General features: G+C 37.8%; 1 protein-coding gene across 1 annotated transcript in view; it reads left to right on the plus strand.

The window, feature by feature from the left end:
* LOC149797158 (C-type lectin domain family 3 member A-like) overlaps nucleotides 1-26,944 on the plus strand; it is a 40,427-nt gene extending 13,483 nt beyond the window's left edge. The window contains exons 2-5 of the mRNA XM_089960358.1: nucleotides 5,687-5,777; nucleotides 14,199-14,366; nucleotides 20,011-20,175; nucleotides 24,196-26,944. Of these exons, the coding sequence (XP_089816484.1) occupies nucleotides 5,687-5,777; nucleotides 14,199-14,366; nucleotides 20,011-20,175; nucleotides 24,196-24,428 (657 nt within the window). The 3' untranslated portion in view covers nucleotides 24,429-26,944. The remainder of the gene's footprint in view (nucleotides 1-5,686; nucleotides 5,778-14,198; nucleotides 14,367-20,010; nucleotides 20,176-24,195) is intronic.
* Nucleotides 26,945-27,301: the final 357 nt, after the last annotated feature.

Below are 27,301 nucleotides of genomic sequence, written 5' to 3' on the forward strand. Positions count from 1 at the left end.
ACTGTTGCGGTATATTTGATGGTTTTATTTTGCTTCGACCATGTTGCGAATCCCGATGATACAGTGTATACGATGTTGGTAATATCAGCGGGGGTAACCCCGCCGGGAATTTTAATCAAATTGGTTTTATTAACGATCTCAGGAATCCCCGCTACGACGTTTTGCTGTGTTTGTTTGATCGTGTCTAGGTTACTTTTGACATATGCTAGTTTTATGTCGATGACGGGGGGGGGGGGGGGGGGGGTTCCGAAGAATTCTTCTGCGGTTCTTTGATGGTTTCTGCGAAATCTTCCAAAAGCACCCACGTGAACGTCATACTCGACCCGCAACGTGGATAATTTACTATCTACGTTGTCGACGTATTTTTTGTTGCTGCATCTTCGTCGGATGTTGGATCTCTTAAAACTACTATTTTATTTCCGCTCATGCTGAGTTCACCCGTCATTGTGTCACCGGTATTTTTCACGCGTTTAGCAACGCTTCTTGCAATTTCATCTCTGATGGTTGTAAATGATACACTTGAATTTCTGATTCTGCCGCTGTCAGTAAACACGGGAATATTATCTGTAACTCCACCGAGTACTTGTCGAACTATATCATTCCATCTGATATTGCTCGTTTTTAGTTTACCATATCGATCTTGAAAAATAACGACCTCATCTGGATCAACTCCAGCAAGATTCATGATATCAACAAGTTCATCTTTAGTCGCATACTTCGACGGATCAACATCGCCGGATTTTCTCTTAACGCGGGAAGATCTTCTTCCGTAAATATCAACCATTATATTTTAAGATCCAAGATCTGTTTAAAACGCTTTACGCGCAACGAATCGGTTGCTTGTATAATCATGCACAACTTTATGTGGAGGTTTGGATGATTTTGATATAGCGTCGAGTACATTAATTACCTCACGGCCGCATATTGGCGGATCTGTCATTTTTTGTGTGGGTAGTGTTGAATACCAAACTTTACAACCAGAGGTTCTTGCGTGAAGTGGTGCGACATACTTGATAAATTCAGCAGGTGGAGCTAACCCGCACGAATCAAAATAAACGATTCCACGTGGATCAACCGCGTATGATACCCAATGAGTACCGGGTCCTGAATTTGAGTCGAGATTAATAATACCTGTTTCGAGTTTATTCGGTTGTTTTGGTAATTGATCTCGCATAAAAACACCTCTAAAGGCTTTTATTTTTAATTTCTTAACAGCATCAAGTAAATCAAAATTTGATGCTGGAACATCTAACGTGGAAGCCTAAGACCTTTTTCCCAGCGAGATCCCGGTAATCTTAGACAGCGTCCCTTTATTTGTACCCCTTTCCTACTGCTTTCTTTTGAGCCATTTCAGCAGCTGTTCCAACAGCACCTAACGCGGCTGCTTTTGCTACGGCTGGAGCGGCAGCAGCTATTAACGCTGGAATAGCCGCGAGAAGTGGAAATATGACACCTATTTTAACCATGTCTTTGATGGTGCTCGAAGAAAGACGTAATTGAACTCCAGTTTTTGATTCTAGGGCTTTATTGAAATGTTTAATCTGATTATTTGTCAACGATAATTTGTTTGGACCACCACCCATCTGATCTCGTTTTAGTGATATTTTAGTTCCGCATTTGCTGGTGGTTTTTGATTGAAGCTTTTTGACCTGACCGGGAGTCAGAGTAACATTAACATGACTATACGACAGTTTTATATAAATAATATTTTTCTGAATAATTAGAGATTTTCCACTGGTGCATCAACGACTCTCATTCGACCACTACCACCTTCAAGTAACATGGCTTTATCGCTAAGTATGACCGCGATTGCTCTATAATTAACACCACCTGTATTCAATGTTGCTTTAAGATGTATATCAACGACAGATTGTTTTGATAGATCAAGATGTTCCAGTGAAAAATAATAAATTGGATACAAAGTCTGAAATCATATTGTGATATTTGCAATCCAGTATCAACATTTTGATCACGTCCCATGAATGACATTAAACGATGATATGCACGTCCTATACGATTCTGTTCATAATTTAGTTGTATATTTTCTGTTGGTTCTTGTTGTCCGTTTATCCGTAAAGAAATATCTGTGATACCTAGTTTATCAAATATCATATGAGAGTGAACTTGTGAGCCTAATCGATTAGTTTCCTGAAACGCAACAAAAATATGTCGCGGTGCAGAAACACCCTATTGTGATGCTATATGCCATGTAAACTGACCGTTAACGTTAGTTTGCATACTATCTGTGCCTGTTGTTAACCATGACAACAAGGATTTACCACCAGTGTCCATGAAAGAAATTAATTTTTGTTCTACTGCGATCGTTGGAGTCATTACCGGCATCTATAGTGAAAGTTTAGACAATATTACTTTACCAGCATCACCAACAGGTCTCCACAGAGCATCGTTATCATCACCTTTTCGCACAAGAACAACCGTGTGTCTAGCTCCAAAAATAACCTTTCTAAAATTTCTACAAAATCCAAAAATATGCGATAGTGGAATTGCACATGAAAATCTTCTATTGTCTCCTGTAACATATTTTTACGTGCTGTAAATCCCAAGTTGAAATTTTCGCTAGAACCATGAACCACTGGCCACACATAAGCATCAGCGTTATTGGCAAAATTTCTTGGTCGTCTTATATTATACGGATCGCTTTCAGGGTGATTGGAGTTATCTTTCACAAACATCATTGTAGGACCTGCTGATCTTGTATAATCATCAGAATATCTTGATAATCCTATTATTGTTGTAGCAACGTCTACATCTTTCTGAATCGATTCAATATTTGTTCCATCGATCATATAAGTGGCGCTATCAAACAACGCCATAATCCCATTGTTGACAAAACCAACTTTTACTGCACCTCCGTAATTAGTATCATCCGTTTTTACAAATGTACCTTCTACCTCAAGAAAAGCCTCAGAGGGTAAAAAGTATCTACTTGTATCATGAACTTGTAGTTCAATTCTTCCACGTTGATCTGGTATTCGTGCCTCATAAGAATAAAACTGATAATCACGTACCGATTCATCCTTAAGGATAGGTGCCTCCATATCAAATGCTTCATCGGATTCACGTTTAAACATTTTATTATAATTATTTTCGTCTAACACGAAAACCGGGTTTGGAAACTCCACTTCCTGATATCATGCTTGAAATATTATTTCCTGATTCACTGAGTCTTTGATCTGCTATCAAATTTAATGTTATATTTCTTTCTGCCTCTTCAGATAATTCCGCTAGTTTTTTATTTGCAGCCTGATTTATTATTTTACTTACGTCTGCGGGCATAATTTCAGTACTTGCCAGTTTCACTGGTGGTTGTTGTTTTCGTCGCAATAATCGTGCTAGTCTTTCTTTGATTGCCGAAAACGCCTTACCAGCAACATTGACAATTGCTCCAGGAGCTTTATCACGAACAATATCAATAGCTTTCATCGATATTTGTTTTGCAATAGGTGCTGCTTTTGGAGCTATCCTTGTGAATAATCCCCGCACAACATCACCAAGTCCATCTCCGTAAGTAGCTCTGTAGATTGGTAATCGTGAGTTCACCGCTCTGACCTGTACAGGTTTACTATGATTATTATGTATGATCATCTTATTTTATTTGTTATTTATATAACAATTAGTCATCAACAAGTTCATCGATAAGTTCTCGGTAAACTCCGATATCCATAATACCACCTTGAAATAATCGCCGACAAATATCAGCTGCTTCATTAATTATTTCTGGTGAATAATTTCCGGCACGTTTTCCTCCAATGAGAACTTCTAACCGTGACACATAATCAGGACATAAACCAGATCCTGTTTTAGGTTCATCTTGAGGTGTTTTAAATACTGGAGGTTGCATTACCGGAGAAAGTACTTCAGTGGTGACCGGGGGTATGTCAGGTGAGTCACTTCTTCGAAATCCATGTGGTGAATCTACCGGTGAATATGTCATTGCCGGCGCAGAAATTTTTTTACGTTGTAAAGGTGGAGGAAGTTGATACTGGGAGAGTTGTTCTTGTTCTAGTTGTTTCAGTCTCACTCTATGAAGCTTTTTTATTTCTTTATTAAGATTTTTATATTCTTGACCTTTAGCTTGTTTGTTGCTGTAATATACGCGATATATATATATCTAATAAGATTATCATCACTTACTTTTTCATGATGGGATTTTAAAATACTAGATTTATTAAATATACTATTTAATATTGCTTCGGGTAATTGTTCTTCTTTAGTATTTCTAATTTCTTCAACAACCCCTTCCTTAAATTTTGCAATTAATTTTATATTTTTTTCTACTAGTTCGGGTTCAGGTGCATGTTCTTTTTGCACGTCGGCGACTTCAGTACGAAGTTTTCCAATACTTTCAAGTATTTCCTCACCAACAGGTGGAGGTTGAGCCGCAGCTATTTCCCTGGCTATGCCAGGTGGAAGATCTCGTAAAATCTTCTTTGTCTGTTTAGTTCGTCTTGCTATTTTTTCGGTTTGTTCTGCTGTTTGTTTTGATACCGGAAGAAGATCTTCTTTGATGACTGTTGTAACTTGTTCAGTAGCTGCAGCGACGGGTTTAAACAGTTTTTTAATTTCTTCTTCGTACTCAACTTGTGCTTCTTGCTGCGCTTGTAGATTTTTTCTAAATGAGTCTCTGACAGGAAGAAATTTTTTAATTGCTTCTAATCGTTCTCGTGCTATTCTTGCAGTATGAGATTCTGGATATACCATTATTTTTAATATAACAATTTTTTAATTAATAGCAGCAGAGGGGGTCCTGTCTACAATTCTGTTTGGGACAAACAATAATCGTAGACGTGGTATTGACCTCTATGAAGGGTCACTATTTTGTTTGTCTAAAAAACGTACGTGACGCGTTAAGTGGTCTATTCACCCTCTCTGCTGCTGCTTTAGGCGAAAAGAATATAATATTACTTAGAAAAACAAATTCCTTGGAAATTTACAAACAAAATTGTGGATAATTTATTTAGTTTATTTTAGCCTTCTGGCCCAATTTGATGTTAAAATTTATTTTGATTACGAACATATACATTTGGTAAATAAACATGCCACTTTCTTTTAAGTACAGTACTATTAGATAATACATGCCTAAATACATTTAAGACGGTTTGTTCGACTATGAAAGGTTTCTTTTTTTTTTGAAACGTTTGCTTTAGAAACATTGATATTTCAAGTCGCACCTGCTGCAGTTGTCACTGGTGCTGCGATATGGCGGACGCAAATGGAAGGTTAAAGTCTTAAGAAATATTATATGAAGTATACCAAATGTTGAGATACAGCCCTTCCTGAACGCCACTAGTGCTAGCACCTGTAGGGTACTAGTGCTAGCACATGTAGGGTAATACACACACACACACACACACACACACACATATATAGAGAGAGACAGACAGACAGACAGACAGACAGAGATTACTCACAGCTGCAATTATCTTCATCAAACACTCACTGAGTCTAAAGCAAGTGCTAGTTAAAAGTTACTTTGGCACTGTTCGTTGTCAATATTTGTTGCTAGATTCAGTGCACTGAGAAGGTCTGTTATTACGGGTTATGAAAATCCCTACTCCTTGGTGGAGGTGGGGATCTGTATTTTAGTAAGGAGTTTTGACGTTATTTCGGGAAATTGTATACATTAGCGGACATGGTTTATATAGGTGAGTGGATTTCCTTTTAGGAATGGAGGAAGTTCTGCATGTCCCTCAACTGTTCTGTCGGGCAAACGTGTGTTAAAGACAAGGCAGGAAATGGATCATGCATATATACAGGTACTTTATAATTCAACTCAATTAAGAACAGCTTAGCTTTATTTATATTCATGTTTTCACACCGATGATAATTAAGATCAAAAGAACAAGTACACTTATATATGTGTGTGTGTGTGTGTGTGTGTGTTATTAGCGACTTTTTTTTAGACAATTTGAACAGGGCAGACCTTTTAAACAATACGGAGTTCCTATATTTCAGGTAATTTTGATTTCAGTAGCACGTAAAAGTTATATAATAACAGAGCTAATGACATCCATCACAATATCATTTGAGTTGCACAAGTTAAGCCGTCTTAATCACTATCGATGATAACGATCACTAACATCAACACATTTTCATTGTTTAGTCCCGCGCTACACTAACCCCCACCACGACCCCATGTACATTCTGGATTAGAACCATTCGTTGGAATATATTTATTCTCCCGAACTTTATCCAAAATATCATCACCCTCCCTCAAGTAGGGAGTTCAGGTCACATTAAAAAGTTCACAAGTCATCGAATCTTATGTCCTAACTACATAACCAATTTCTAGGGATATTATAACTGCACGTTAGGTTTATATTAGTAGAGAAAGTTGTCAGATAAGTGTAAAGAGAAAATTGCAAATGAAAGTGTTGTTATGATATATATTTATATCGACAGAATGGTTGGATATATAGTTAGAAAATATTCAGCAAAGCATAGCTCAGATCATGTTTTGGTATAAATGATATTGCTAATTGGTATAACTCAAATTATATTGGGTATAATTGATATGGCTAATTGGCATAACTCAGATTATATTTGGGTATAATTGATATGGCCAATTGGCATAACTCAGATCATGTTTAGGTATAACTGATATGGCTAACTGACATACCTCATATTATGGTTACATATTATCACCGAATAGTGGGCAATTGGGGCGAATCACCCAGGACGGCACTTCTTTTGGGGCGGCAATAAAGGGAAAAAAGAAAAAAGGAAAGAGGAGACAAGGAAAAGAAAAGGAAAAAGAAAGACGGAGATGCTAGAAGTGGGATAATATTTTGCAATTTTGTCATGCCGCCCTTGATGATGCCGCCGTCCTGTTGCGGTGCCGGTGCGGCCCTTGACGGCTTGACTTCTGTTAGCTCTGTTTACAGAGATAAAGTGACTGATATGCTAGGTGGCTTCAGTGCTAAAGGTAAATTTGAGTCATGTGAACTTTAGTGCCAAAGGCAAATTAGACAGTCATGTGTACTTTAGCCAAACACAATAGTTGATATGGACCAATGACAATTATGGCTTATTAGAGACGTGGGTAATTTTGGGTGCAGTGATTATTAACATTAAAAATATTTTAACTGTACTAGTTATTTACGAAAATGATCAAATCGGATTATTCGGATACTAACTTTTCAATCTGAGACATTAACCGTATGACAACACTCATGACATCAGCAAGTGACAGACACAAAGTGGGGCTACTATAGAACGCGCAGAGAGAATCGAGAAGAAAAAACAGAGGCAGGTGGCGCTGCAGCTATTAGTCGATATTTTGTTCCGACTACACCTGCAACTGAAGACACTGACAATCATCCTGACTGTGATGACCTGCATAACTTTAATGATGATCCTGTTCTGGTTCAAGCAACAACATCATCAATACCGGATCCGGAGTATTTAGTTGACAAGAATGATGGCATTTGTGACAGCAATACTATCAATGTCAATGAAGCTAAAGGTGAACGAAGTCGAAATGAAACATTACCAGATGATCGCTCAGCTGATGGCGCCACAGCCATGTCAATGAAGTCAGCAGCACATTTTTCTGCATGCATTGCAGTATCAGCAAATTACACAGCAGCATTTAAATGAAGAAATAAATATAAATCAAGACTGTACGAATGCCAGTTTAGTTGTTTTCCGTGTTGCTGGCCATTGGCCCGAAACTGCAACGGATGAACTTAGAACTGATATCGTTTTGAGATGCTCTGAAACTCTTCAGAATAAGGATGGACCACTTGCCATTGCTGACCGCAAGCTTGGTGAAGGTGAACATGAGAACAAATCATTGACCAAAGATTGGTTCTTCAAAAAGCTAGGAAATGGAGAAAGTATTTTGAGGTCTTGGATGCTGTACTTCCTCTCAAAGGGAACCCTCTACTGCTTTTGTGGTTGATTTTTAATTCAAATCAGTGTGCGTTTGGCAAACTATAAGACTTCAGTGTTTGGAGAAAAAAGTAGTCAAACAATAGGAAAACATGAGATAAACCGACATCATATGACTACGTTCGATAACTGGAAAGGAATGGCGATGAGACTGCAATTTGGTGCCACGATTTATCAGCAAGTTCAGAAGCAAATTGTTGGAGAAACTGCAAAATGAAGATATATTCTAAAAAGAATTTTGGATGGCATCACGTCCTTGGCTAAACAAAAAACCCCGTTAGAGGATATAGGAAACCCTATCTTTGGAAAGTGACACTAACTCAGGGAAATTTCTTGAATTGATGAAATTGCTTGGAAAATACGATCATGATATAAGAGAGCATTGCACCACAGTTATACTTGGGACGTTAGTTGTGTTATATCTTTCACCTAATATTCAGAATGAATTCATTGTACTTCTTGGAAACTGTGTTCCGGCCACCATTCTTGATTATGTGAGAAAAACTACATACTTTCGAACTCATGTTTGATAATACTCCTAATATTTCACTTTTCTACCAAATGTGTCAGATAATGTGTCAGATGTAGACATAAATGAAGGAGAAGTAGACATCTAATATTCTTGTATCGATTTCCTTCGTCTTGATGGAAAGACAGCTGAAGCTGTAACGGATCAAATTCTGACAAAGCTTCAAGTGGATGATCTAAATTTGTCAGACTGCAGAGGCCAAGGTTATGACAATGATACTACTATGGCATCAATTCATAATGGAGTTAAGCAGCTAATTTGCAGTTAAACCAAACCTCTGTAATCTACACACAAACCATTGCTTGAATTTAGCTGGAGTTCATGCGGCTGCTTTCAGTGCAAATGCAACAAGATTTCTTGCCACTGTCGAAAATTTGCATGTAATTTTCTTTTATTCCACACATCGATAGGACATTCTACAGAAACATGTTCCAAACAATGTAAAAAGGGTATGTGAAACTCGCTGAAGTGCAAAACACGATGTTGTGCAGGCTGTGGCTTTACGTCTTGATAAAGTTGTTGATTCATTGAAGGAGCTAAGTAATGGCGAATCTGAGACAGTTGAAACTAGAGGTGATGCAGGAACAATGCTCTTTGCATTATTGTCATACTCCTTCATATCATATCGGTATTTTTGGAGCGCCTTACTGGAGTAGATAGACAAACGGCAGAAGCATCTACAAACAAATGGCCACGGAATGGATAGTTACACTACCAAGATGAATGCTCTAAGTATATACCTTAACGAAGAAAGAGACAATCTATTACGAAGACCCTGACTACTTCTGCCAGATTTTGCATTGACAATGATATGAGTACAGTCACATTCAGAGTTATGAGGAAAATTGGGATACGCAGAATACCATTCAAACCTAAGCGTTACATCACGCATATTTTTAACAATGCGTGTCAACATAGCTAGCTGCGTGTGGAGCTCTTTAAAATTCAACTAATTAAGACATATTTAAGATCCACAATGATCGCGGCACGGCAGACCAACTTGGCAGCGTTGTCCATTGAAAGGAAGACGACTGAAACAATTAACTTTGATGACGTCATCCATGCCTTTGCAGCCCTAAAAGCGCACAAAATTAAATTGTAACATTGTGACCTGAACGAAACAAAGTCATACAACATTATATATTTTTGATCATTAGATATAAATTTGAATTCTAAAGTGGTGCGAAACTACGAGATTGCCCCCACTGGCCCACTTTGCGGCCTTTCCACCCGTCCACATCTCTACCCACCATCACGATTTAGCCCGTATGTGAGCGTTGTCTGCTGTTTACTTTTAATTTTGACTGTACACACGCAAGAATCCATGTGATGCAGTCATGGTGGGTAGAGTCTCGTCCGGACGGAAAGGCTGCAAAGAGGGCCAGTGAGAAAAACACAGGACTTTCGTACCACTTACTCTAACCTGCAGTGATTGTAGAAACGACAAAAAATCCTGGAGAGGGATGTACTCAGACATGCAAGCCTATGGTACTGATCAATATAAACAAGGCTGTCAGCCTAGTTAAAATCCATTCCGAGACGACCTCACATTTCAACTACTTTTTCAACTACCTTTGAAAAACCTACAAAAGCTACAAAACAACGCCTGCAATATCATCAACAAAACCCAAAATTCCAAATAATTATGTCTACCTTTCCTGACCCCAAAACCAAACACAAACACCAAAACATAAGTCAAACACAAACTCCGAAATCTATAAACAATACACAAACACCGAAACTAAACACAAACACCAAAAACCAGACACAAACACCGAAAACAAACCCCACCTGTGCCTATTTTTCGTCCCCAAAACCGAAATGCCCAGTAGTCGAAATGTTTTCCAATTGGAGATACGACATCGCCATTTAATATAGGCACCACGAACACGTTTGTACTACTAAACTACTTGAGCGAAGCTACAAATCATTTTGGCCAACACATACGCAGCCGCCCACGATATAGGTATCATATCCATCAAGAAACGAACCAATATGCACGTGTTGCAACATAACATATACCATGGAAACCTTGCATCGGATATAGCAAACTTGACTCTCTTCCACCAGGGCGACACGACAATTTTCGAACAGAATTGCAATCAGTATCCGATATATTCGTAGACGAACTCTACTTTTGGACTCTTCGACAACCAAGTATCGCATACAGCAGCAGGAGAAGCTCCGTGTCTGCTGCTGAACCTGTGGCAAAAGTAATTGTCTCCAATGTTTGCACGCATGCATGCACAAACGTTTTGCCATATGCTCTACATGCTCTTAGTTTTTCTCCGACTCCGTACAATGGCACAGCATTATTGTTGTATCGATCTACAATTTCCGCTATAATGCGGAACGGCCCACATGTGCTCGATTTATTCGAGAAATCCACACACAAACACGCCAGCATCGATAGTGGTATGCATAGTAGACACAGTCAATATTCTAACTCGAAACTTTTCCTATTGCTGCCGGGTTTTCTGGATTTTCTATCAGTAGACGGAATGGTTTCTGTGACATAGATAATGGTACATCTGCAAAACAAACACGGATTCGTACTGGAAGGAATAGAGGTCGCACACAATTCCACCAATTGTGTTTTGGACAACCAAAACAGTGTCGGAAACTATTGCCCATCCATTTTCCTGAAAGTCTTTCCGGTGGATCCTCGAATCGTATACTATGTCGTAGAAAACTCTGTAACAAATTCGTATGCCAGATGTAAATGCCAACATTGCTGCACACTTTTGCAGATGTCCAGACTAACGATTGGGAACAACATTTGCCAACCCGGAATGACAACAACGAGGAATCTGCCGTATCTAGGTTTCTCTGTATGGTCTGTTGCCAGAAGATGTGACCATGGACACTGCCACAAACGTTGTACAACAGATGTACGAACCAGCTAAAGATCCCCATCATCTTCTGTTTTGGATACAAACGATACAAAGTCAATGGCAAGTACTAGCAGCGGTATACATTGCAACCTGGTACTGCTATCGAAGGCAACCAAAACACTCTACACGATATATTACGGAAATACCAAATCTTGAAAACGTTATGGATTTTCGAAACAGTATACCAAACAAGACCTTCCAACTCTAGAACAGAAAACACTTCCATTGTGGATGTCCTCGTTTGGTTTTGCATGTTTGCGAATCTACGCTTGTACTCGACCAAAACCATGAAGGATGCTCTAGAGCCAGACACAGAGTTTATTGGTTGTAAAATACTCGACCGTGTTGTTTCGTGGAAAAACCCGATAATATTTGGTATTTGCAGACGTATACGGTTCTCATATCCCCAATGAATTTGTGTACAAGCATGAGCAAGCAAATTCCTCTCTGCTGGAAACACAATTTCTTCTCCTTACTTTGCAAATGGCCATCACTAGCACCACAACCAAAACAATGCGTGTTGCCCTAGAACTTGCTCCACCAAGAACAACGGATCGAGAGCGATCCAACAACTAGGATTCGACAAAACCCAGCACCGTCTACGGATATGTATCGATGTTTTCGAAACCTAGCGATTGTGCTAAATCGTCCTCGTTTTCGATACACAATTGCAGGCAAACAGGTTTAGCTGTCCAGAAATAAACAAATCAATCTGCCCCTTTTCCAACATATGTCTTGGAGGTTGTATTTTTGGGACATTCCAGCATCAACTCTAAAGCGACTTTTTGTTTTTCCTGCTCGTCTAGACGAAATATACACACATATTCATGCACACGACCTATACGTGTTTCTTACATCTGGCAGCATATATGTGGGTGGGTGCAACCTAGTAGACATAGTTTTCAGTGGGTGTGGTCTAGATAATGGAGGAAAATTCCAGTTATGTGCGTACCAATGGTTTATAGGTAACTGCTTTCAGGCTTCAGTGATGGTTTTTGATGTTTTGTTTCAGAAAAAATAAACTTTGCTGTGGTTACTTTTTAGCAATAGGTGATATGCGTAAAACAGTTTCCAACTTGGCAACACGATCCTCCACGATTCCACAACGTAAGCTTAGTTGTATACGATGTGGAAACCACATCACTTGACATAGATTTCAGTTTCTACCTGAATATCATGAAGTAAATACCGTGTTCAGATAATTTTGCAAGATATTGTCATATACAAAACTTGAGATTAGGAAGAGTCCCATATTCCACCTTTGCTTACACTTTTCAATTCTACTAAGTCATTTTTGAAAGAGCCTCTGATTAATTTCTTTTATGTACTGTTAAATACAGAGCTGTATCATCTGCAAACAACCTTGTTGCAGTTCTCAAAATGTGTTGAAGTATGTAAATTCCAATGATTATACAATGTACTCATGCGGTGTGATAATGAAATACGTTTACATTTTATTGATTTATATTTCCCTCCTTTCTTAACAACATGGAAGACAGCATCATATTTTTCAGAAACAAGGTAATTTACCAGTATCGATGCACTTTTGGAACACGGTTTCCATGTGTAGTGTTTTGTGGACACTATAGTTTATATGGTCAGGTCCTGCTGCTTTGTGAAGTAGTTTGTCAGTTCCATTTCTAGTTTTTATAGCTGTTTTTATATCAAACATTTTGGCGTATGGACTGTTTTGAAATAGTACTTGGATTATATGACTGAACTGGTCGTGGAGTTTCATTTGATCTGGAGACAGAATGAAACCATTCTGAAAAGTCGCCTTGTTGTTCGTGTATTAAATTTCATTTTATAAAAAGTTGTCCCCAGGCTATACCACTACCGAAGGCAGAGTCCAAGATCCAAAAGAATGTAATCATCTTACTCGTCCATCCTACATTATCACACCAAATACTCTCTCTCTCTCTCTCTTTTTCTCTCTCTCTCTCAACCAATGTAGATGATTCAGTTGAGGTTCCAAAGAAAAGAGTGACCAACTGATGGAAATAAAAAATCTAACTTTCCACCGTCTGTGGGAAATATACGTTTGGTAATCACACATTCACACATATGTGGACAATGACATTTCGCAAGGCTCCCTTTAGTCTCGTTTAATGTTTTAAGTTACACAGCATGCTAGATTCCTTCCATGACTTAAATATTTTCATATGACTAAAAATCTAGACGTTGGTAATTCTAAGTGGATCTTCCAATTTTCATTCAACATACATCATGACCAAATATGTTAAGCCAAGTTACTGAAAGCGATGAAACATAAACTTACATGAAATAGCATCTAATACTTTATTAATAGTATGATTTTGGAGGTGATCGTCAAATGTATTGCATAATGGCATTAATTCTATTAACAGAACATCAATAAAAGGATTCCAGTTATTTGTATACCTCTAACAGTTTTGAAAGAAACACGTTCATAATGCAACTTGAGATAGCTGTGGCTGCTCATTTTTACCTAAGGAAATTCAATAATGGATAAAGACTCTTTATTCCAAAACTGGGAATTCTTGATAAAAGAATAAAATAAATTCTTAATATTTATTAACACAAGCTAGATGTATCTAAAACAAGACTCAAAATAAATAATTTCACTTTCGCGATGTTTGAGATAAGGTACGAAACCTGTAATGAAATAAATATTTTTAAATAGTGAAATATATATTGTTTGAAATTTAGTAGCATAAATGTAAATTTATATATATATATATATATATATATATATATATATATATATATATATATATATATATATATATATATATATATAACTGTCACGTGGCTACAACAATTTCTTTTCATTCATAAAATAGCAATCCACGTTCACAATTGTTTTCAATTGCACATTACAGAGTGTGCAAGGCCTGAGGTCCGTAATGGTACGGTATTGCTTGGAAACGTGTATGACATAGGAAGTCGTTTGAAGATTCAGTGCAACGATGGTAAAGTTCTGATAGGAGAGGATATAACAGAATGCCTTCAAAATGGTACATGGACTACAATGGGAAGATGCCTGGATGGTAACCTGATTACAAAGGCCGTTGTATCTAATATTTCCACTCATAAATAATGTAGTATTGAATAACTGAAGACCATTTAACAGAGTAGTTTTTTTTACATCAAGGATGAGTAACTTTCATCCCTAAGACTGAATTGTTTCTATGCGGTTTGTTTCTTATGCAGTTTGATCGGATCACCAATTTTCAATTACATAATTTTACTTTAATAAAAACGAACAAATGTATTTAATATGCCATTGTAGGTGTTAAATTAGCAAGCTGAAACTTTTAGAGAAAATTCAGTTTATTTTAACAGAAAGTTAATTCAGATTTAGTTCGAAGTGCTTGACACGTGTAATGCGTTATTGTTGCCAAATGATGCGGTCATTAACATCATGTTGTTCTGAGGTTGTATCACATAATCAGCTCATTCAAGGCTCATTGTTCTGTAGTCATACAACAGTCGAAGCACAGAAATTATAATCATACTTGAAACACAGCAATGAAGAGTCAGACCGAAAATGTATCAATATAATTTTAACATCAGTAATATTAATGCCATACCTGTTGCAATTGCATAACTAGTATTTTTCCGGGAGGAAAATAATCCTACCAAATGATGAAAAGTTCCACCTCCCATTAGGATGAACCAGAAGCTTCCATGACACTGGACCACCGTTCCATGAGAACCACACACATATTGGGCATACATGCCAGAGTCGCTACATTATTTTTTCAGTCAGCATGTTGTTATGTTCAACATCGCTTACGTAAAGAATATTTGGTGCCGCTTCTTGGGGCAACGAACGAATTATTAATTGCCTTGTGTGATACATTCTTCTTACACGTTATAATTATACCATATTCAACTTTTATCACTGTTTCATCGTTAAGCTCTCTTTAGAGTGTTATGCATGCATTGTTCCTTACCCACGGCGTACTTCTTTACATTTTAATCTGATCCTTGTTTCCACTTTTAAATGATGACGGCGTTAGTGTTTGAACTTTTGTTCTTTTCTAAATCTAAAAACATTTACTAAGCAGTAAACGTAGGCATTATCTTTTAATTTCCCTTCCCTTGCATATTACATTCTACGAACTCATTTTATCTTACCTATACCTTTAGTTTTTATACGTGAAAAGCATGTTCTTCACTTCATATATCGTATATCAAATATTCTCTTCTGCATCTTTTTTCAGAACAATGTCTAAGCAAGGTGTTGGTAAGTGTGACCACGGAAAATCCCCCTGGGACATACATTCCACTTCCTTATCATTTATGTGCTGTAATATGTCCATTTTATTGCCTTTTGTTGGAATGATATGGGATCTCGCGGAAAGTTGATGAACCTATCAAGCGATAAAGAAAGTATCTTCGTCTACGTAAGACTTTGCCGTGTTCTCGTTTTCTGATTTTCTCTGGTCTAAGAGAAAGACTACCTCAGTCTCCTCAGATACTCCTGTGATCAGTATGCCCCTCCCAAGAGAGGTAATAAATGGGTGGAGAATGAGTCACGCCAACCCGAGAAGGATGAGAAGCACCGTGTCTATTCACTGAGGGCAGAGAGTGAGTCATGCCCTCCTCTTCATGGGGTGTATTGCCCTCTTGCATCCAAAAAGCCAGAGACGAGACGCGCCTCCCGCCCCAAGCACTACTCAATCACAGATCGATAAGGACTGATTATGATTCGTGCGAACCACATCCATTATCGCAGGGACCGGTTGTCGGCGACGCATTCGATTTACCTGGCAAAGAGAGGACACAAATCTAAGTTTAGCAGATCTGGGGATGGACCTTCCTTCAGATCTGAGTTGCCTATCTAGTCATTGCCGATGACCGTTTATCGGGTAAAGGGCATGTGTCTTTGGATTTGGCTGAATTTATCCCTCTCTCCAGACAACTGTTTCATTCCACTGGGGAATGGGAACCGGCTTACAAACGCCATATAAGGCGACAGATCGGATCGACACCCCATCCCCTTTATCTCTCTAAATCTGTATGGGATGTATTCCCTGAAGAAGGAATCACTGTCACCAATGGCTGTCTATCATTTGTTGGAAGCAGTGGCAAAAAACGTCTAGAGATGTGTTGTCCTTGTCCATGGCCTTATCAGCAGAGTTTATCCACCTCCGTGATGTTGCTCTGGAGACGTCAAAGGTTTTGCAGTGAGAACCCTCTGAGGGCTTCCCCCCCCCCAAGAGACTCTTTCCGGAGGGTCATCCCTTCCGTGGCTACCAAGGATTTGAGAGACCATCAAAATCGTTCCTTTGTATCCACGTTTGATTTTTCGAAAACTATCAAAACACGAAATAATCGTTAACATCCTCCGGGCATATTGGCTAAATTCTTTAAAACCGTACAGCCAGATTGAAAGCATCAACCCTAATTCAGACCACCCCATCAGCAGGCGAGCCCCAGAACAGCCCCGCACTGATGTCTCTGTACGTAAGGCTGCTCCTTCCGAATAATGAAGGGACCCCGGCATGCATACCCCACTATCTGTGAGGTTGTGATGGATGGGTGGTTCAATGTTATGGAAACTTCTGGGTAACCGTAATGGGAGAACAAATTGTTTCGCTAAAGGGTCAAGATAAATCCTCCCGGAAAGGATTATCAACAGTAAATATTATATCATTAAATTAGTTTTCCCCGTCACACATTTTAATTAAATACAACCCATGAGGTAATCCATAGATTTCCTTGAATGTAACGTTAGTCAGAGGGATGATATAAAAAATGGTTTTCTTCATTTGGCAGTGGGAAGCCCAGTCATTTGAGACTATAAGAGAAGAAAAATAATTGAACCGCTCCGGTGACCTAACTACTTAGAGCGTCCGCATCGGATGCTGAAGGTTGTGGGTTGGAAGCCCGGCCAAGTCATACCAAACACTTATAAAAATGGTATTAACAGCTGCCTCGCTAGGCTCTCGGCATTTAAAGTTTAGTGTTAGGACTGGTCGGCCTGGTGTTAGGATAATGTGACTGGGTGGACATGATGCTACATGTCTGCGGCATGAAGTACCAGTACTAGACATCACTATAAACTGCTCTATAATTTTACTTCAATAGGATAAATTTAGTTTTTTGTGTACTCTATCATACTTGAAAGGCAGTGGCTACAAGTAGGACTGAAGTCAGTTTTGTCTTTCTCTTCTTCTCATACATGATATGTCTTAGTCTCAGTCATTTATATTTAGCTATTTTACTGCATCCATATTCACAGTACTTCTAAAAGAAGCACAACGTCATCTGTTACCGTAAATACGGTATAGATTATTCTGCAAGTAACCTTAAATAATACTTTCATTCACCTATAATTAGTTGAAAATAAATGTCATAAGTAAACACGAAAAGGACAGAACGTTTAACATATAATTGTTCACAATATTTAGAAGACTAATATTCCTTCTTTAATAATAAACTATGCGTATACAAAACATATTTCAGCTGTTTCATACACATCATCACATTAATCTTAGGAAGAAAGTGATGAATAACCAATATTATATCTGATATTATGGTGATGATTCAGATTGTTACAATTATCAAAATAGTATTTTCATCGTTACATGTAATGTACGAATGATTGCAAACAAGTTAAGATACGAATTATATCTCATTTTAATGCTTTAAAAAATTAAATACTTAACTTCCTAACACGGCATACTTGATACATTTCCAAATATTCTGTCTTACCCAATAATATATAGGTATGTGCTTCTCTTTCATTCCAAATACAATGCACATTCAAGGAATACGTTATATTCATCTTCTATTATCAAACAAAATTTATATATTCTATTTTCTCTGGGAGACTTTTCTGGTATATTTCATGTACTCTAGTTGATATCCTATCTTCAGTTAAATATGTACATGATGATACTCGTACTTTAGTCAAGGCATCAAGGCATTCTATTTTTTTCTGATATAGGTATCTCCTAAATATGAATGATAATTAAAACAAAACAGCAAAGCTATGCATAAAATAACTCTCAATGAACTTACCAAACTTAAATTCTTATTTTCAATAAAAATTATCTGACAGCCTTTGTTTGACAATAGCTAGAAAAGACACGGTATCACAAGCACCTTGGAAATTCCAAGCTAAACATACTAGACTTAATAATAGAAGTCTAGCCAGAGTGACCCAATTTTGTGGTGCAATACTTTACAGTGATATTGTACACAACTTTTATATATTTTCCCTTATACAGTTGAGTATTTTACGAATATCTAAATGTCCTAACGATCTTTACAGTAATCCATGACATTCTTAAAAGATCACCGTATATAAAATAGTGTACAGTGTCTTACGCCAATTAATTTCTTAATGAACTGTAATTGTACCTTTTCAATAGGGTTAGATTTTGCAAACCTCCCAAACTTCTGTACCCCAATGTAATATAGGTGTTAAAGGATTGTCCATATAATCCAAAACGTTTCTTACAGAAACATCAGTGATTTCTGAAAGCTATTTGCTTTTGTTATAAACAACCTTGCCATCCGGGTGATATGTTTAAGCTTCTGGGAAAGATCCAAAAGATACAAAACAATTCCTCAAAGAGACCAATTTCATATAATTTCTTTCTTTACCGATCATTTTTATCAGAGTACACATTTGAATTCTCAAATCAATTTTGCAAACGAATTGTGGTGTCATATCAAAACAATATTGTCAATAAATTCCACATGAAAATAGATAAAGCCGTTCGCCATGACATACACATGAAAATAATAACAATATTTCACAAAATGCTTTCTAAGATTTTTCCTTTGACTTATATTTGCATTACATGCCTTAAATAGTATTTAACATTTTGTCACGAATATCCAGTTCAGAATAATCAAAAGCCTTGTAAAATCAAGGAATTGCAATATGATATTTAACCATTCTTTATACCATTGAATAATTCAAAAGAATATATTCTTCTTAAAACCTATAGTCTTAATCACCTCTATTATTCAATTTACTTTTAAAAACACGTTCCAGTAGGTCAATACTTCTGAAAGTTTGTTTCATCATTTCCTTTCTTGCAAAATAAAGACATCTCTCCCACCATATTTTGTGTCATAGCATTACACAGATTATGTAAAAACAGACTAGCCTGTCCGCAAAATGAAATAATAATTAATTTTAAATCATATCTGGCCTATTGTTCTCTCTTTAAATCGCGTACACCTTTAATGGCTTTATCATAATATATCTCAGCATTTAATTCCTTGATTTTAATTCATCAAACATCATTCAAAACTCAACATTTCCATAGCTTTCGTCAAAATCAATAAAAGCATTATCGTCATTGGGATTTTAAAAAATCTCAATAGGCAAACATCGAACAGAATCAATGAACAAATGATGACACTAAACAATTATTTTAGGACAAGATGCAACCGTTAATGATTTCCAATATTCTTTAGATTTCTGAATATTGCTCCTTATAATTTCTTAGTCTTCTTTTCATCACACTGACATTCTATTTATAATTAGTAATTAGTATATTTATAAGTAGTACCGGCTTTGATTATTTCAGTTATACTAGCATTTGATTCATATCCATACTCACTGAATTGAAATTTTTTTAATCAAAAAGTCCTTTTTCTTCAATTAACATTGAAATAGCTTAATTTAATTGATTGATTGATTAAATGGTTAACTTATTTCAGCCATCTGTCCAAAGGATAAGCAGTTTTGTTACCGGTTTGAGTCAAGAGAGTGCAAACACTGGACTAAGGCAAGGGAAATATGTCGGGGTGAAGGGGGAGATCTCATGATTCCCGATGAGAAAACTTTCGAGTTCTTCAAAGAGCAAGCAAGCCAACACAAAGCTGGTGAGTATGACTTAAATCGTAAAATTTGATATGAAATGTTGATGCAAGTATAAATCTCGCCCGCATAACAAAGTTAATAAGAGTCTTATACTGACCTAAATTAAATTCATTTAATCCTAGGTACACATAAGTTAAATCACTATCGAAGTGATGTCATTCATTGGACGTCATCGTTGCATATATTACAAATATTTTCCGTATTCTTTAACGTTTACGCTCAGCAATAAGCCATGAAGGGGGCAATTTAAATTTTTGTCCCATGTGTGTGTATACGGAATCTGGAAACTGATGTCCCCTCGTGGAATAGCATGTGTTCCATCTACTTGGCAAGCCTTGACCTAGGTACATAAAAAAGTTATCACCTCAGGTTAGATTTCCAATGCATGTCAACATACATGGATTACCTGTTATAAATCTTTACACATTTTGACGAGTTTTCTTTGAGAGGTTCCTTATACGTTTTGGGATATTGATATTATGTAATGGCAACCTGTTATACTTCCTACTCGAAGGTAAAGGTGTCTGTGTCTCAAATATCGTCTGCAAAAATCGTCTTCCACATGATTTTTACAGCTTGTGAGATAGCTGGCCACTGTTACCTCCGGTGATGTCTTTATTAACGGCTTTAATTAATAGGAACCAGCTCAATGACATGATGAGTGAATCTGCGAAGGTCATCCTAGGACGACCCAGAAGAAAAGCCCACAAAGACTGGTTTGACGAAAATAACGAAGTAATAAGCATCCTCCTTCAACAAAAGCGATAGGCCTATATAGAATGGCAGAACGACATTGACTTAGTCTCAAAACATGATCTCATCAAACACATGCAGAGCTAAGCCCAGAAAGAACTCCGCATTATGCAAAATAGCTGGTGGGACCGCAAAGCAGATGAAGTCCAGCATTATGCAGACACTAACAACTCGAAAGAGTTTTTCAGGTCCCTGAAAGATGTTTATGGACCGTCGAAATCCTGCAACAACCCTCTAATCTCTTCTGACAGGACCACTCTCCTCAAGGACAAAGAGAGTATCACCGAAAGGTGGAAGGAACGCTTCTCCAACCTACTTAACATGCCCTCCACCGTAGATTCTGCAACGTTAGACGCAATTGTCCCGAAGCCAATTATCTCGAACCTGGACTTGCCCTCTACAACGGAAGAAGTCAAGCGAGCCATCAACATGATCAGCCCTGGCAAGGTACCAGGCGTGAATGTAATTCCTGTTAAACACTTCAAAGCAGCTGGTTCTAAGGCACTTGAGACACGGCACAGCATCCTGATCAGTATTTGGGAGGAGGAGTCCATGCCGCAGGAAACCAAAGACGCAATGATTTTCACCTTATACAAAACCAAAAGGAACAATGCTGACTGCGTCAACTATCGAGGCATATCACTCCTGTCGATTGCAGGCAAGATTATGGCGCACGTACTTCTAAAGCCTAGTCGGTAATGTCTCGGAAGCCATACTGCCGGAGGCCCAATGTGGCTTCAGACCAGATCTGAGCACGATCAACTTGATCTTCAAAGTGAGACAGATACAGGAAAAGTACATTGAAAAAAAAACATGCACTTCTACGGTGTCTTCATAGACCTAACAGAGGCTTTCGATACGGTCAACAGAGATGCTCTATGGGCAATCTTAGCACAACCCGGTTGCCCTACAAAGTTCATTAAGATGATCCAACTTTTCCAGGAATGCATGGCGGGACCTGTTCTCTACAACGGGGATGTTTCTGAGCCATTCAAAGTTTCTAACGTCGTGAAGCAGGTTGCGTTCTCGCCCCAGTATTGTTCAACCTCTTCTTCATACGTGTCCTGAACCATGTTACACGTGATCTCCAGAAAGGAGTGTACATAAAGTAGAAACTGGATGGCTCTTTCTTCGACCTTCGCCGACTGAATGCCCGGTCCATAACAATGCAGAAACTTATTCTTGAAGCACTTGTTGTGGATGACTGTGCTCTCATGGTACACACGGAAGCAGATCTCCAGATCATCGATACTTGCTTCGCGGAAGCCTCGAGACTCTTCGGACTCACTATCAGTCTGATAAAGGCAGAGCTAGTTCACCAACCTGTCCCAGGCACCATAGCTCGCCCCCCCCCCATTGGGTCTATCGAAGACACCCACCTGAAAGCTTTCGATCACTTCAAGTACCTTGGAAGCATCATATCATATCTTCAATCACTAGGACGTCTCCGCTCTCGCGTGTTGAGCCACATGAATAACAAACTGTCCACTAAGATAAAGGTGTGTAAAGCAGTTGTGCTAACAAACCTCCTATATGGATGTGAGACCTGGACAACATACAAGAAGCATATCAAGCAACGTGAGCGCTTCCACAAGAGAGCCCTGCGCTGGATTATGCGGGTCAGATGGCAAAACAGAGTGACAAACCTAGAAGTGCACTATAGAGCAGGCTTAACCAGTATCGATGTGATGGTCATGAGAGCCTAACTCCGGTGGACGGGTCATGTCATCCGTATGAAGGAGTCTCGAATGCCACGTCAGATTTTATATATAGCTCTATCTAGTGGACACGGAAACATTGGTCGCCCGAAGAAAAGATTCAAAGACTTCATCAAGGATAGCTTGAGATGCTGCTCGATATCTGTGACAGACCTCGAGTCCTGCGCCAAGGATAGATCTGGCTGGCGTGCAGCTGTTAGTAATGGGTGTTACACCATTGGGATGCCCGCAGAACGAAAGTCGCCGATGCCAGAGAACGCAGGAAGGGCTCAACGTCAAGAACCAACCAATGCCTCCATTGCACACACTGCTCCAGGACATGCGCATCTTGTATCGGACTCATCAGCTACACGTGGACCCATCAGCGAAAAGCAGCACAGGATTGACTTCATCGAGCTCCGATAATCAACCAACAAAAAAATGATTAATAGGAGTTAATTAATTGCTCTCAAGGGTAAAACATCTGATTTACTAACTAAAAGCAAAGATACTTTACTTTCGGGATGATTGAAAGATAATTTGGATGCTGCGTCCAGTCACCGTTGAGTCATTTAGTGCATGTTGAGGGTTTTCTTGTTGTTGTTGCTGCTGCTCCAGTTGTTTGCCTAAATTACACTGGTAATTCAACCAATATTATATTAATTTATTAATTTATTTATTTCGACATGGAAAATTAATGTTATAATTCAAAGTGTGATACCAGTTACGGTAGAAAACTAAAAACAAGAGTCCATAATGCCCACGAACATGTTACTTTTGATCCTAACCCCCTACTCCCCCAGAGATGGTACACTGGATCGAAACTTTCGTTGTCATCTACTCCTCATCTTAAATCAACGTACCAAATTTGATTAAGCGCCGTCAATTGGGGTAGATGAAGTACAGGTTACAAGTGAATTATTGACGGACGGAGGGACAAGACCTATCGCAACATATCCGTGCAGGTATAAAACCGTTTGCACGTTTTTCTAGTAAACATGATTAATGTTCCGCTAAGTTTGGCTACAAATAGGACTACTGCTACTACTACTACTACAAATAATAATAATGTGTGTGATTCGGATTTTTAAAGTAGCTTTAACAATTTTTCATATATATCGCTACGATGTCAGCAGTGTGGCAGTTTATAGTGATGTCTAGCACTGGGGTATCATGAAGCAGACATGTAACATGATGTACCACCCAGTCACATTATCCTGACACCAGGCCGACCAGTCCTAACACAAACTTCTTAATGCTCAGCGCATAGCGAGGCAGCTGTTAGTATCATTTTTGTAAGTCTTTCGTATGACTCGGCCGGGGATCGAACCCACGACCTCCCACTTCCCTGGCGGACGCTCTAACCACTAGGCCACAGGAGCGGTTAATAATAATAATAATAGTAATAATATCTACGCCACCATTATTTTGAAAAATCTATTTAAAAAAGAATATGCATGCTGAAATTTTAAAAAAGAGGACAAAGAATTTTGTAAAAACGGACACATTGCATCAGAATAGTAAACTTTACTCGGAAAGTTCTTTTTAATGGAAAAAATATTCTCTTTTCAGAAAGGTGTTCTAATTTCTGGATTGGAGGTTACACTAACAATACTGGATCAGAATATGTAACTGTTAAAGGTAACAGTATTCCAAAGAACTTTAGTTATTGGAGACAAGGACAACCCGACTATTACAATGGAGAGGCCTGTCTCGAGATGCACAAATATTTCCAGTATGAGTTGAACGATTATGATTGCCACCAGTCAGGTGGTTTTATTTGTCAAATATACCCTTACCCATAAATACATTACCCCAAAAGACTTTTGCTTGAAAGGGTTATATTTAGCATGCAATAATCTGTCACAACATTTTATCTTTGTTAACAACTGACGCACTATGGATCGAATGTCCATGGCTGGCACAGTATATTCATATTTATAGATTCTTACTATCGAGATATAATTAGCGCAGGGTTGCTCTTTATTAGGTATGTAAACAAAAGTATGCATAAACTCAAGCACATACACACGCAAACACAGACGAAAAAAGACTGTACAGCAAATCAGAGAAACTGACCAAGCACTTTACTCGACTATGTAATTTTGGTTACACTGTAAAACAATATTATGTTCTTAAGTAAATACATGTTTTGTTCAAATTTTTGTTTTGATGCATTGTATTTCTATTTCTGCGAACATAATCCATAATTAATCCACTCAGTCCAGACTGTGCAGATGTACTAACTTAAAATCAGAATCTGATTTTGCTTTTATTATTCCCTTTTTCTTGTAACAGTTTTAAAATTTATATATGTTCTGATATTGTCTGAATTGCCAATCGTGTCTCGTTCATCAACTTAACTTCAAATGAGATTTCTTAAGAAAGCCACGGTATCTATGCTGGTACAGCGTCGAACTCAGAATTCAATAATATTTTTCCCACGCGGGAAAATCAGATGGGATACCTCTCTATTATACATGTATAAGTTTGTTTACTCAAAAATTTCACCGCCATCTCCTACAGGTCGGAAAATGATACACTTATTTTAAAAACCCGTATTACCATCCACTCAGACGAGACTGGAACTACTTTTTCTTTTATATTTTCCTCGTTACAATTGAACAAAGGAAAAGAACTATGCTGTAGCAGAAGAAAATGATAAACATTCTCTGTAACAAAGCTGTATCATCAAGTTCCAACAATTTGTCCAATCGCGTTGTAAATGACTGTCAATATAACGATGTCATTCCCATACAAAGTCCCCACTGAAGCATTTCACGCCACTTTTAACCTGGCCTTGGAGAGAGAGAAAAACTTTTAGAATGTTGTTTCATGCACTTCACTCATCTACTGCAATATTCATGGACAAAATAGCTGATCAATATGTAATTCGGTTCATTCTTTTAGGATGAAATTCATATTAAACAGGTTGAAATGTTAAACAATTTATCTTTTTCAGTTAAGCATGGTGATTTTGCTAAATTATCTGAAAAGTGATAGGCAAGTAATGAAAATATAATTAAATGAGTAATTCGGTTCTGACTGCTAGATCACGTCTCGTTGTCAGCATCAGAAAATACAGATCATGTCTCCGGATGTTCTGACCCTGAACGTGATATAGCAATCCAAGTCGGATTAACCCGCGTGACAGGCCAATCTTTCGTAATCTCGACCTCTGGTTTTTCTTGTATCAGTCAAGATTTTCTGATTCACGCCCTCATTTACAGACATTGACGTAAGTATGTATAATGACTAAAAATTAGTTCTGAATCTAAATTGTGCACTGTAGGCAATTTTTGACGAGGCAAGTGTCATTTTGAACAGAATTAAAGCTTTCGTGGTTCTTCGGAAGCACGAAGGTCATGCGTGCTCCAAGGATACATAAGTGAGGCTTAGTCTTGTAAGTCATGACATATTAAGGGCAAGTGTCTCCCAGGATAGAAACCATTATTTCTATGCCCCGCTCTCACACCTTGGTAAAGAATTACTATGCTGCAGACTTACACTCTGACTTCCTTTTTCCAGGTAAGATGAATGTAATTAGTATTAGTTAAATATTTCTCTTAGGTGTCTAATGCATTGAGAAATATAGCAAACGCCGGGCCATATTTGGGTCATTTTGGCGGAGCCCCCTGGATTTACACTTGGGGCCCTGTGAGCACAGCATTTTGAAATTAACTTTTAAACAAGTTTTTTATGATATTGAACATAAACAAATTAATCTATCGCTTTAAAATTACTTTCTCACTGTAGATATATTTTTTAAAATTGCTAATGCGCTGGCACCTGTGTGCGCGGGGCCCGTAAAGAACCTGTAACATGTCATTCTGATCATACAATATGAATTTTTAAGTAGTGTGTCCCGGAATGTTTAAATTTACACAATATAACTTTTGAAATATAGTGTCTTGGATTGTATAAATTTATTTAGAATTTGTAATTACAGGATTGATTTTTGTAAAAATGGTTTGCAACCAGCTTCATGCTACAGTATAATTTATTTACCAACATAATACCTTTGAAATTACAGGAATTAATATTTTAGTTTTTAGAATAAACATTTAGTAAAATACTTTGATTGAGAAAAAAAATTGGTACTAGTCTGTAATATTTAATTCCTAGGCATTTTTGCACTATTGGTAATTTATGTTTCATTTGATTCCACAATACAGAAATTATAGAAGTGTGTGAAGTTGTTAAGCCCTAATTAAATATAACATTTTTCAATTATATATTTTCTTTATTTTAAATGACTTTTCTGTATTTTTTCTCCTATATCAAGTGTTGTTTAATTTTAATAAAGAATTGATGTGCTGCAGACTTAGATTCTGACTTCATTTTTCCCCAGTTGGATCCCAGTACGTCTTCGCTAACACTAGTGATGTAACACCTACGACGCAAGAGTGACACTGCCGCTAAAACGAGGCCAGAATGGTGTACCCCAAAATAAATATACAACTGTAGATTCATCAATACACAGCAACAATATTAATGCGCACATAGGACCGCCCAGCGAAATTTGAACTTAGTCGCGCGCTCGACATCACTTTCAAAAATAATTATCGTTTTGGTCTACTTAAAATTGAAATTTAGGGTCATATTGTGAATGAATACGCATTAAAACAGCTTTTCCGGTTGGTCAGGAATGAATGGATGTTTTTTGTGGAGGAGGGGT

The sequence above is a fragment of the Sinohyriopsis cumingii genome, chromosome 6 (genome assembly GCF_028554795.1).
Source record: "Sinohyriopsis cumingii isolate HCF-2022 chromosome 6, ASM2855479v2, whole genome shotgun sequence".
Classification (NCBI taxonomy): Eukaryota; Metazoa; Mollusca; class Bivalvia; order Unionida; family Unionidae; genus Sinohyriopsis; species Sinohyriopsis cumingii.